At 43.0% G+C, this 14,231-nt stretch overlaps 1 protein-coding gene across 1 annotated transcript in view; it reads right to left on the bottom strand.

Moving 5' to 3' along the window:
• LOC146073002 (uncharacterized) overlaps positions 1 to 14,231 on the bottom strand; it is a 75,179-nt gene that overhangs the window by 20,974 nt on the left and 39,974 nt on the right. Inside the window, exons 10-13 of the mRNA XM_083180176.1 lie at positions 6,739 to 7,107; positions 4,514 to 4,684; positions 3,440 to 3,682; positions 1,481 to 1,747 (exon numbers count right to left, since the gene is read on the bottom strand). Coding sequence (XP_083036302.1) covers positions 1,481 to 1,747; positions 3,440 to 3,682; positions 4,514 to 4,684; positions 6,739 to 7,107 — 1,050 coding nt within the window. The remainder of the gene's footprint in view (positions 1 to 1,480; positions 1,748 to 3,439; positions 3,683 to 4,513; positions 4,685 to 6,738; positions 7,108 to 14,231) is intronic.

Below are 14,231 nucleotides of genomic sequence, written 5' to 3'. Positions count from 1 at the left end.
TTCCACACTGCACATGATCTGGAGCCCAACATACTCAACTATAGGTGATGCAACAGTGTAGGCATCTCAGTCACATATCTACTTGTGGCTGAAGGAGGATAACAGTCTGGTACCAGGGGACTGTATGTAGGCTATGTTGAAGGCGGTATAATACTAAGGTCATATGCCTTTCATAAGCTCATATGAAACTGGATTGTATAAATATATTTTTGTGAAGATATTAATAATTGTAAACAGATATTACAAGCTCTTTACATATTCCCTCACAAAAGTGCAACCATTGTCACTATTCCCATACACAAACCTGTCTTTTTCCTATTTTAATTGTCATATAATGTACAAACAAAGTCTTTTTGAGTCATCAACATTATACAAAGACTTATCACCTGAAGTCATAACTATCTGTTAATGGAACAACAAGATTCAGACAGAGTCTAGAGAAGAGCCACAGATGAAGTCAGGAGTCCAAAGATGTCCTCGCTAATGCTAGTCTTTGATAACAATAAATGCACATCTTGCCTTTTCCTACTGCATATCATCTGATACATTGCTCTTCAGTGTGAATATAAACCCTTCATTTGGATATGGACATTAAAAAGTATCCAGGAGACAACACTAGCTAGGCCTGGTGTGCTGCTCTGGTGATATACTTAACCTATGAATCTCTTTACTTACTATATGCAATACTATTTCTGTTGGTTTTGCTTTTGCTTCCCTCAGGTTGTCACTGCAATTGGTATATTGTTTAATTTGTATATATTGTCTGCACATCTTTTTCCTTTCTGTAAATAATAAATCTGTTTAATTCTTTTGCGAATCAAACTTACAGATTTGGCGGGCTGACTGAAAAGTCTCTGGCCCTAAAGGTATACGCTTGACCTAATACAGTACAGAATAACACTGTATTAGGTCAAGTGTATACATTTAGGGCCAGAGATGGATGCCGCCTCTGCCTACCTTTGTCACACACTGCTGTGTGACATATTGTGAACTAGGGTTGGAGTAAACGATGGGCCCAAATTATATTTTTGCACCTGGGCCAACTACTCACAAGTTTTGCCTCTGCATTCATTCTAGCCACCTTGCAGCCACTGCCCAGGAATGGTTATCACTTCTTTACCTAAATATTGATACTGCCTGTTCCAATTACAACAGTATCTATGTGTGTACACCGTTTGATGCATGTGCCGTAGGTATTTTAAGATTTTTTTTGCAAAAATTGATCAGCAACATGAACATCGGCATTGCATGTGTACTGAGTGCACTTCAGAGTCAGCCCCCTAGTTCTGCAAGAGCAATTACGGACGATCTGCATTCCATTCGGCACCTCACTTTAGTGTATCGGAGTCTCTAAAGTAGAGGAAAAAAGGAGGACACTGCCAGCAGAAACGGAAATATGTTTATCAATCACAGGAACATGGGAGAGATAACAGAAAGCGGATTTGGAAAAAAAGAAGTTTGGAAAATAGGAATAATTTACTTGTCCATGTCTGTCTGCTTGTCCAGTCTCATTGTCTTTGTGTCCTGCCATAATGTTTTCATTTTCTTGTGTTTCTTTAATCCTTAATGAATGTCCCCAGTTTGTATTTCCATCTCTGGAACAAGCTTGACTAATCTCTTCTCTCATCTCTAGTGCCGCTGTGACTGTAGTAATGGCTGGTGCTAGCTCCAGTCTCTTAATGTAGCTGGCAGGCAGACTTTTTGATTTCTTGATAATCTGCAGCTTTATCTTCTCTTCCAAATGAGACTGAATAAAAAAGGTAAACTATTGTAAACTATGTTCATATAAGAGTCTAATATTTGAAATGTTTTTGTTAACATTGTATGGACTTTTAGTTTTTATTGTTAACGTATAGTTTCCGCATGACAAGTCATCCTATCACCAAAAAGAATATAATTCAATGTTCAGGAGGCATCACTGTTGAGTCCTATGATTTATTTGAGGTGACTCCCCTAAGTGGTCTTGGTTTATAGTGTGTACACATGGTGCGATTTGACTTCCGATGTTGCCGATATAGTGAACATCGGAAGCCATATCGCATGCTGATTGTGTGCTTTTTTAGGACTTGCGAGCCCGATGCGCTGCCGATGCACGCTCCCGTGTGAGTGATAATCGGCAGTCAAATAGAGAGGGCAGCCAAGACTATATAGTGCAGATCTGCACTATATAGTAAAAATTGTGCCTCTGCATGCATGCCGTGCTATGCAAGACCCAATACGATCTGATCGTATCGGGACTCGCATAGCACGGCATATCTACTGTGTGCACACACCATTAGTCCTCACATTGATATATGATAGGACAACCATTAAAATATAATTTAAAAAATATAAAAAGAAAAACATACTGTAGTGCATTTAGGGGCAAGATGTACTAAGATTCAAAAGTGATAAAATGGAGAGTGATATACAGCCAACCAATCAGCTCCTACCTGCCATGTCACAGATTGTGTTTGAAAAATGTCAAGCAGGAACTGATTGGCTGGCTGTTTATCACTCTTCATTTTATCACTTTTGAAGCGGGATACGGTCGTTTTATCGAATGACATTAGGTCGAATGTCATTTGGTCGACCCCACTAGGTCGAATGTGTAAAAAGGTCGACATGGGTTTATGTCGAACTTCCGACTATGTCGACTGCCATTAGGTCGACTGGGGTTAGGTCGAATTGCTCTTTTTGGGTTTTTTTTGGTGCCGACAGGCGATGGTTCATGCCCTACCATCCACTAGGGCGTGGAGGAGGTTATTAAAGCTGTGGCGAGCGAAGGGAGCCACCGTGCCCGAAGCATTGCGAGCGAAGCGAGCGATGCGAGGGTCCGATTCACTATGTCAACAGTGTCCATGTCGACACTGTTGACATTTCGGCCAAAAAAAACCCAAAAAGAGCAATTCGACCTAACCCCAGTCGACCTAATAGCAGTCGACATAGTCGGAAGTTCGACATAAACCCATGTCGACCTTTTTACACATTCGACCTAGTGGGGTCGACCAAATGACATTCGACCTAATGTCATTCGATAAAACGAACCGTATCCTTTGAAGCTTAGTACATCTGGCCCTTAATCACAAAAAAATTATATGTGGCATTTACAAATTATCCCACGAAGATAAAAGAGCACAGTATACAATCAGTGTTAGGTATATATTTGATATCTATACAGTACACTTAGTGTAATAAAATAGTGAAAGGTTCATTGGGCGGGATTCTCGTACATTCGCGGCGAATCAGTGTATTTACCGCTTTTTTAACGGCACATCTTCGCACATCTGACCTGGCCTGGCTGTCACTGAGAGTGACTGACTAAGCCAGGGCCGGGACAGAGAACACCGGCCATCTCAGAACTCTGGGTGTCACCCCAGAGACTGGTGACACCCGGTGCGGCCCGCACCCCCCGCACCTGGCTAGTGACGCCACTGAATACAGTACTTTGTATAAATACCTCTAATTCTGAAGCATCACATAGCTGCAGTGTCTTTATCTGTCTCTCACTCACTGATCTCCACTTGGTCAATAAATCCCTGTGCTGTTGCTTGTCAATCACTACTCCATCAGTCCAGATCTTTGTAGACAATGAATGTAACTCAGTCAAATGTTCTTTTCCCTTGAAAGAAAGGTTGGCGTGTGATACACATGCGTCTGCCCCCAGCTTAGATGGGACCAATATACTCAATTCTGTATCTTCCTTTTAAAAAACAAACAGAAAATTACAATTTAAAAATATAAAGAAGGAAGAAGCCATCAGACATCTCTATATTAGAGCACATTAATGGCAACATCTTTAAATTGTAAATCTGTGACATTCAGAAATGCATTTTTCTGTAAAATAGTCCTTTAAATTGGTCCCATCTTCCGCATGCATACAGTGGGTGCAAGAGTGATGGAACAGACCACAGCGCTAAAAAGGAAGCAGCGGCTTAAGTTCGTCCCAGTTGCCCTTGAGGCAAGATATATACTGGCACCCCTCCCCCCCACACACAGCACCTAATATAAATATATATATATATATATATATATATATATATATATGCTGTATGTATGTATGTATGTATGTATGTATGTATGTATGTTATGTACAGTATATTATGTTTAAAATAAAGAGTGTGATGTCTATAGTCCTGCTAGGAGGGGGGAGACAGCCACAGAAGCAAAATAAATGGCATTCAATGAACTGATGCAAATTTGCAGGGGAGAAGAGGTGCCACCTTGGGAGCAGGAGTCCGGCGCAGATGACTCCATTGCCTCCAAGAGTTGTGCCTCTGAGAGGAAGCCATGTTTGTGATGGGAAATAGCATTGAGACACTTTTGCAAATAATGTGAACCTACACAGGATTTACAGGATGATCCACACAAATAAATAAATAAATGCAGACAAATTCACTAAAGGCCCGTTTCAGAGTTGCATATTACATGGCCAACTTGCCCTTCAGAGCAAAATCTTTTTGTGTAAGGGGCTTAAATCAGCCCTGTATGTTCTCCAATTCCATTCCTCTGTTTCTGCATATTGTAAATGTACCTGACAGTTTCGGACACTGCACTCCTGATTACTTCCATTAATCTCCGATGCTTTTTGCTGCTGGACTTCCTGAGAACAACGCTGCCTGCAGCCTCCTTCTTCTTCACAGCTGCCTGGTTGGGATCTTTTCTGACAAACAGAATGAGCGCTGTCTGATTGGTGACAATGTACCTGTGATGACAAAAGATGACAAAGGGGCTTCAGGAAATACATGAAAAGAGTATAACAAACAAATGCAGTAAAATTATCGATTTAGCTAATTTTTTTATGTATTACCAGTTTCTTATATAGCGCACACATATTCCGCAGCGCTTTACAAAGAATATTTGAACATTCGCATCAGTCCCTGCCCCAGTGAAGCTGAAAATCTATATTCCCTACCATATGTACACGCACACACAGACATTCTAGGGTTAATTTGTTGGGAGACATTTAGCCTACCAGTATATTTTTGGGTTGTGGGAGGAAACCGGAGTAAACCCACGCAAGTATGGGGAGAATATACAAACTCTGCACAGTTAGGGCCATGGTGGGAATCAAACCCATGACCTCAGTGCTGTGAGGCAGTAATGCTAACCATTACACCATCCGTACATTATGCCTGGTGCCACCACAGAGAGTTTTGTCCCCCAAAAAAGTGCTGGTACAGTAAAGTTTCCGTGCTTTCAGTGCATCTGTCCTGGATCTTCCTCCAATCAGAGATCTGTTTCTCCTTCATCAGGCTTGGATCTAAGAATCAGATCTCTGAAATGCATTGATTGGAGGAAGATCCAGGACAGATGCACTGAAAGCACGGACACTTTACTGCACCAGCACTTTTTGGGGTGACAAAACTCTATGTGGTGGCGCCGGGCATAACAGCTCGGCTGCCACACCTTGCCATTTGGCATAAGTCCACCGCAGCACCATTATAGGGTAAGGTCTCCCATACATTGGGATTGCTTTTATCCTTATTGTGTGCTACAGATTTCAAATAAGTGCTTGAATGTCCTTCTAGTATTGTGAATATTTAATTTATATATATTCTTTGTCTCACATGTCAAATTGTGTGTAAAATAAAATTAATTTGTTTGTTTGGAACATCGCATATCACCCCAGCACCAATTATTTCATATATTTTTTTTATTTTGGACAGTATATATAGTATATATAATTAAAAAAGATAGAAGACAAATGATTGTTACAAATATAATAAACTCAGATTTAATTAATTTAGAGAAATGTAGGACAATGCACCTTGGCTATACTAATAACCATGGCAGTGGTAAGCAACTGAATGGAACACAGTAGGAAAATAAATAACTGAAAGAGTAGCAGCAGGAAGTGCTAGGCAAAAGTAGCACAGAGGCATACAATCCTGCATGGGTTGCATTTAAAGTAAACCAAGGATAAATGTGTGTAATGTATTGTACAGTATTACTATTTTTAAGTTTGACTATGTTTTAAATATATAGAACAAGTTTTGTTGCCACAAAGTCATAGAGAGAATAATATTTAAATTCCCTTTAATAATTCAATTGTATACATCTAAATAGTAAAAGTATAAACAGGCACCTACGGGTAACCTCATATCTATGGACAAATATATCCAAAGGCAGTACAAGCATTTGTGTTACAAAAGCTTCATTAAGATTATAGGTGGAATCTTCAGTTTGTGAATGGAAGCAAAATGGATTATCCAAGAACAAGTTAGGAGGCTCCTTACTAGAATGCTGTCAGGACGGTCAATTCCTTACTACTATGCAAATTCACAAACAGAACTGGAAGCCTTCTTACAAGAAATGATCTGTAGCAATAATTAGCAGTGGGCAATTTCTGGGGGTCCGGATAATCTACATTAGGATTCAGGAAAGCAGGTTCCCTCCTTGTTAGGCTATATTATCCATTTTGCCCCATGTGAGGTTTGATATTCCTTTCTCTGGATCAATATAACTTAGTATAGTAGAGGACTAATGGATGGAGTGTCTAAATAATGTGTTGTAGTGTCTATATAATGTGTTGTAGTGTCTATATAATGTGTTGGTCAATTATCAACTTAGCACCAATATATATGGAGTCAACTTGTTGAATGAATTTTAGGAGTCAATACAGCATGTTTCATGTATAGAATCCCCGTAAGAAACTTAAAGGAAAATAATTTTTGTTTGTTTTTTCAAGAAAATGTGTAAACAGGAAAAATATACAATGCATAGGAGTATAGTGAATTGCTTTGTACAAATACTCACAGGTTCCCCCCTGATGTGATCTGTACTGCTGTCACTGACTTCTCCCTCTGGTAAGATATTTCTTTGTATCCCTGTATCTTCATCATGTGGAGACATGTCTCTTTTATCCACAGAAGTCTGGTTCCTAATCTCCATGCATATGATCTCATTGCCATCATCATTTATTACAGACGGCTGTTGATCCCCGGACTTTAGTGTTTCATTCTCCATTGCATATAGGTACTGCTTGTCACTGCTTGTAGACTGACCTTCTTCCTGTTGTGCAGTAGGCTCTTCACATTGGCTACCTGAATAGTTTGTGTTACATGGCGTGCCTGCTCTGCACTGGTTCTTTCCCTCACAGCCCAGAGAGGTACAGGATTGAGAAGTCTATGGAATAATATATATATTAAGATTACCTTGTCCAAACAGTTCAGTTTTTACAATTGTACATTAAAAAGATTCATGTAGAGTGAAATTGTGCTAGTGACACATGTTTACCAGCTTACAACATTGTCATAGCAGGTTTTTGTTATGTATTGCCATCTACTGTAGTAGTCACAGAGATAAGATGAGAAGGAACCAATCATATATTTCCCAAACCATCTATCCATCCTGGAGCATTCTCTCAGTATAGAGCTCATATTAATATTAATATTAATATTGACAGCTTTGTGTTACCTGACCCCTTGATAAACATGGTGCAGTGTGTACAATATTGTGTTGAAAAGGCGAAATAGAGGGGTCGTGTGGGAGTGCACCGGACCACACATTCACCCAAAACATGGTTTATTATTTGTATTACCCTCCTGCACCTCTCCTGGTCATTCTCCATTTGCAGACCCACCTGGAGCCTGCATTAGTATTCCTGGTTCTCCTCCCCTCCCCCCAGACACACTGGCAATGACTAGCATCACGCATGCATCCATCAAGCCCACCCTCGCTGGACACTACACCATCTGCAATTCCCAGACACCGCCCACCACTCTGGCCGCCGAGCCCCTAAACCCAGTGTGTGTCTCGGATATTGGTGTGTTTCTGTCATGGGAGTAAAATTTGGGACAAAACAGTACACTGATCTTTATATGTTGGCCAATGTATTGTGGAATATTTAATGCCGCCGGTGAGTTTGGGTGAGGATTTGTGCTGCGAAGATGGTTTGTTTTCAATGAGGATCGCTGAAAACAAGCCATCCTCACCGTCAAACCCCCTCATCGGCCAGTCACTGTATTCAATGTTCTGGGGAAATCCTCACCGTCCTCTGATTCCCTTAAACGGCGAGGTTTGCCCAAATGCAGCGAGCCCGCCGGTTTGATGGCCGCACTCGCCGTTTCCACCTCGCTGACAAGAACCAGTGAGGTGGAATCGGCGAGTGAAGTCAGTTCAATACAGTGAGCTATGATGGCGAGCTATTGGCACTGCTCACCATCATAGCTTGTCTTAAGGGGATTGAATGTACCCCATGGAGTATAAGGTAATCTAAAAACAGATATATAGAGAGCGCTAATAGATACCACCACCTTCAAGAGATTGAATCAATATTAGAGCATATTATTTATCCATCGTATACAGGTTTGATTGTTTTTTATTAAAAGTTCATAAAATATGACATCCGCTTGTTAATAGTTCACTTGATGATTGACAGCAAAGCCAAAAACTCTACGCGTTTCGTCTCGAAAGACTTCATCAGGGGTAAACGGAATATACAGTATGTTGATCTAGGTGTAAAATGCTTAAAATAAACGGTGTGTCACATGAGATCCAGTCCTGAGGAGTATCGCCCTGGACACAATTCAAATAATGCAAATAGGGGAGTTCGGTACCAGAGTGTAAGAATTCTGTGTGTAGCCTCCAACTCTCACTTTGCCACTCATCAAATTGTGGTGTGCCACTGTCTGTACCTACTGGGAACTATATATATATATATATATATATATATATTCATGCCACTTGTTTGAGGAGGCACCCATGGACATATGCCTGTAATTGCAATGGGAGTGCCGGGCTGAATTGCTATTTATCTGTTTAATATATATATATATATATATATATATATATATAGATTTCCAATGTTCAGTGAAGAGCAAAAAACGGCACTCAGGAGACTGATTTCATGCAGACAAAAACGATGTATTAAAGTGTACAGGGGAACGTTTCGGGGAGTGACCCCCTTCTTCAGCCCCAACCTACAGCACTGGAAAATACATAATACAAACAATTTATACTCACCTGGCTGCAGGACACCCCAGGACGCGCCAACAGCGTGTAACCAGCCGGCGGAAGTGAATCACTGACGACTTCCGGTACGCGATGCGCAGCCTTAGTTGCTAGGCAACATCTGGCTTGCGCTTCACATCACAGGAAGCACAGCGTTCCACCTTCACTGCCGGGAGGAACATGACTGAAGCGCCTTCACTTAGAGCGCCCGCAGCCAGGAGTACAACAATATAAAAACACAGGCTAATCTGACGCATACCAATCTGGCTCCAGAGTGTCAGCAGCGCGCGGCTGGGACCACTGTAGACCAAACACTGACATCATGATTGCATAGGTGTGTCTTACCGTGGAGCTCCCACTCAGCAGACCCACCATGGATATCAGGAGTAGTCCACAAGTGTTCCCGCCGACACGATGTCGACTCCTGGGCATCTTGACTGGCTGTGCGTGTAGCCTGAAACAAAACATAAGGAATACATAAAAAACATGTTAGCAAGGTGGAACAGCAAAACAGTATATGTACATGGCTTCGAAAAATCCCAAACAAAATATATAAGTCAGAACAAGATATTAATGGACCCTGCTGCTAGATTTAATAAAGGGTGTTCCAATTAATCTTTTCGTTGAGGCCGTTGGGATGAATGGTACCCAACTTAAAGATCCATTCAGATTCTTTAATCAGGAGTTTTTTAGATCTATCTCCCCCACGTGGAGTTTCAGCCACATGATCGATCATGAAGTACTTGAGGGAGGTGATAGTGTGGCCACACTGTTTGAAGTGACGTGCCACCGGCTGATCAATCTCCTTGCCCCGAAGGGTCAGGTTGATCGCAGACCGGTGGGCCGTCATGCGCTCCCTAAATGTGCGGGAGGTCTGCCCTATGTAGTAAAGACCACATGGGCAGACAATGATGTACACGACATGTGACATCCTGCAGTGCAATACCTGCCTGATGTCAAACATCTTAGGACCATGTGGATGCTTGAATTTTTTGCAAGACACGATGTGTCTGCAAGTCTCACAATCCCAACAGCTGTAACAGCCTGGGGCCTTGGTGTAAGTGTTGAGGGGTTTGGGTATCCCCATGCCTGTGATGTCAGCCTTGACCAGGCGGTCACGCAAATTTGGACCCCTGCGGAAGGCTGCTAGTGGCCTAAGTGTGTTAAGTCCCGGTAAATCCGGGTCTGTTTTAACAATGGGCCACAAAGCATTAGTGGCATGGCGGATCACAACACTAGCAGTAGAAAAGGAGCTAGACCAAGGTAAGACTGCAGCAGAATTTTTGGGTTTGGATTTGAGTAAATCAGAACGGGGAATTTGTAACACTTCCAATTTTTGTGACTGTAGAATTTTTGGGTCATAACCCCTCGTCACAAATTTGGAAATGAGGGTATCCAAACGTGATTCCAACTTGCTGGGATCGCTGACGATGCGAGCAACTCTCATCATCTGCGACCGCGGAAGCCCCCGTTTGAGAGCCGGAGGGTGGTGGCTCGACCCAAGCAAGAAGGTATTCCTGTCAACATCTTTAAAGTAAATGTCAGTGCCAATAGTATTGTCACTGATGGTGACAGCCACATCAAGAAAATGGGTGACAGTACTGCTGTAGGTAGCAGTATATTTGATGGAAGAGTTGCCGAGATTAATGTCGGCAATCCATGTCGACAGCTGCTCCTGCCCACCCGTCCACAAGATGAAAATATCATCAATGTAGCGGGTGTACAGGAGCAGGTTGTCGCGTACAGCAGGATTGGCAAAAAACTTTGTCTCCTCCTCAAAGAACATAAAAATGTTGGCGTAAGAGGGGGCCACAGGAGAACCCATGGCACACCCTCTTAGCTGCAAATAATAACCCCCATCAAATAAAAAATAATTGCGTTGCAAAGTAAGTGTAAGCAATTCAATAAACAAATCGTGATCAAGCAAGCCCGGATCCAGATATTGTGCAATGAACTGTCGAACAGCCTCTACCCCACCATCATGCGGGATGGAGGTGTAGAGGCTGCACACATCAAGGCAGACCATGATTGTGCCTTCAGGCAACACATCAAATTGTTTAAGCAGATGGATGAAACTTGTAGTGTCCTTGAGAAAGGTAGATTTTAACAACAATAGTGGTTGCAATAAATGATCCAACATTTGGGCAGTAGCTTGATATAGTGAATCACGGGCCGATATAATTGGCCTGCCCGGAGGTGATAGGGGATTCTTATGCACTTTGGGTAAAGAGTACAACACTGGTACCACAGGATGTTCTTTATGCAATGCTTTGACTACTTTAGATGATATTTTACCATCCTGCTGGGCCCTTTTGAGGATGGAAAGCAGTTCCTTTTGGTACTTTGCAGTGGGGTTGGCAGGAAGTTTACTGTAAACCTGGGCATCGGCAAGTTGGGCTTGAAGTTCTTGGCGATATTTGGAGACATCTTGCACAACAATCGCCCCGCCTTTGTCGGCAGGACGAATAACAATGTCCTCATATTTACTGAGGGTACTCAGGGCTTGAGCTTCTGGCCGGGTTAGGTTCTTTTTGAACTTCCCCGGAGCCTGAGAGAATTTTGAAATCGAGTCATCCAATAATCGACCAAATGTCCTGATGGACGGATTCGTGGATACCGGGTCAAAATGAGATCTGGTGGTTTTACTCAAAAACTGGTGCATCGGGTCCATCGATGTCTGGGGGGGTGTGGCCTGAAAATGCTCCTTTAACCTTAATTTTCGTTGGAATTGGTGGTGATCTCTCTTCCACATGAATGGATCGTGAAGATTAGTTGGTACAAATGTGAGGCCTTTGTTAAGTACCTGGATTTCTGTAGTGGACAGCTCACGAGATGACAGATTGATGACTACTGATTCATGTTGACGCGTCGGGGTGGATTGCGTCGAATTTCTTTTGGCCTGGCCCCCCCTACGGGTGGGCGCTTTTCGTTGGGCTTGGCTCTGGAGGAAACCTCTGTCCCGCCTAAAGGGATGCCTCCGGTGTGGGTTGCATCATCAGAGTCGGAGATAATGAAGTCACTATCATTGTTGGTCTCACGTGCCTCCTGATGTCGACGACCACCCCGAGGTTGCCACGGGCGACGGCGTCTCTCAGAGGATTCTTGACGTTGGTTCACCCCGGACAGCCAACTATAAACACGATTATCCTCGTAATCACTGTCAACAGTAGCTCTTTTATTTCTTTTGAACTTAATCAGTTCATTGTTGTAAGCCATACATTGAGCCTCCAATTTATCAATCCAGGTCTTATTAGATTCATGATTGAGCAATGCTGCGTGAGTTTTAGTGAGATCAGCAATCTTATTTCTGGTCACCTGCAGTTCCCGTCCTGCTTCTTCGACGACCAGGATCATAAGATCCAGGGAACAATGGTTAAGGATCCCAATCCAGCGGCGCACAAAATCGGGATTGTGTCGACCGATTGTGGGCGTGTTGCGCACCCGGAATCCCCGGGGAATGCGCTTGGCCCTATAGTATTCGGAAAGGGAAGTCCCATGTAACAAATAGTCTGTCTCACGTTTGCGCAGACGGTATAATTGCTGATGAATATCCTCAATGGTGGCCTCTGGGCCCTTAGGGATCTCGTCTGGGCTAAATAAAATGTTCTCGATCTCTGCTGCCGTATACCTATAAGTTTCACATGGAGGGACTGCAAATACCCTACATCCTGCTGTGTCAGCAGCCGGAGAGGCGTTAGATGCTTCCATGTCCACAACAACGGTTAATGCAGCCAAAACGAGAAAACAGTCCAATTGATAAGAAGGATGAAGCATAAATTGCTGTATAATCTTCTCCAATCAACAATAGTATAAACAGTCAATGGTGGTTTTGAAGAAAGTGCGGTGCCTTGCCAACCGGTGTCGGAATTGCAAGCAATCCGGCACAGAATATGCAAATCCAAGAACTGCCGGCACTCGCTGGGTTAATAGTGCAGCATGCTCCAGGTGCCAGAACGAAATGATACAGAGATTTCCAATGTTCAGTGAAGAGCAAAAAACGGCACTCAGGAGACTGATTTCATGCAGACAAAAACGATGTATTAAAGTGTACAGGGGAACGTTTCGGGGAGTGACCCCCTTCTTCAGCCCCAACCTACAGCACTGGAAAATACATAATACAAACAATTTATACTCACCTGGCTGCAGGACACCCCAGGACGCGCCAACAGCGTGTAACCAGCCGGCGGAAGTGAATCACTGACGACTTCCGGTACGCGATGCGCAGCCTTAGTTGCTAGGCAACATCTGGCTTGCGCTTCACATCACAGGAAGCACAGCGTTCCACCTTCACTGCCGGGAGGAACATGACTGAAGCGCCTTCACTTAGAGCGCCCGCAGCCAGGAGTACAACAATATAAAAACACAGGCTAATCTGACGCATACCAATCTGGCTCCAGAGTGTCAGCAGCGCGCGGCTGGGACCACTGTAGACCAAACACTGACATCATGATTGCATAGGTGTGTCTTACCGTGGAGCTCCCACTCAGCAGACCCACCATGGATATCAGGAGTAGTCCACAAGTGTTCCCGCCGACACGATGTCGACTCCTGGGCATCTTGACTGGCTGTGCGTGTAGCCTGAAACAAAACATAAGGAATACATAAAAAACATGTTAGCAAGGTGGAACAGCAAAACAGTATATGTACATGGCTTCGAAAAATCCCAAACAAAATATATAAGTCAGAACAAGATATTAATGGACCCTGCTGCTAGATTTAATAAAGGGTGTTCCAATTAATCTTTTCGTTGAGGCCGTTGGGATGAATGGTACCCAACTTAAAGATCAGAAACAAACTAGTGGCCACACTATCACCTCCCTCAAGTACTTCATGATCGATCATGTGGCTGAAACTCCACGTGGGGGAGATAGATCTAAAAAACTCCTGATTAAAGAATCTGAATGGATCTTTAAGTTGGGTACCATTCATCCCAACGGCCTCAACGAAAAGATTAATTGGAACACCCTTTATTAAATCTAGCAGCAGGGTCCATTAATATCTTGTTCTGACTTATATATTTTGTTTGGGATTTTTCGAAGCCATGTACATATACTGTTTTGCTGTTCCACCTTGCTAACATGTTTTTTATGTATTCCTTATGTTTTGTTTCAGGCTACACGCACAGCCAGTCAAGATGCCCAGGAGTCGACATCGTGTCGGCGGGAACACTTGTGGACTACTCCTGATATCCATGGTGGGTCTGCTGAGTGGGAGCTCCACGGTAAGACACACCTATGCAATCATGATGTCAGTGTTTGGTTTACAGTGGTCCCAGCCGCGCGCTGCTGACACTCTGG

The sequence above is a fragment of the Crinia signifera genome, chromosome 4 (genome assembly GCF_055691185.1).
Source record: "Crinia signifera chromosome 4, ASM5569118v1, whole genome shotgun sequence".
In the NCBI taxonomy this organism is placed as follows: Eukaryota; Metazoa; Chordata; class Amphibia; order Anura; family Myobatrachidae; genus Crinia; species Crinia signifera.
The sequence above is the reverse complement of the archived record's forward strand: the minus strand, read 5'-3'. Positions and strand labels throughout refer to the sequence as shown.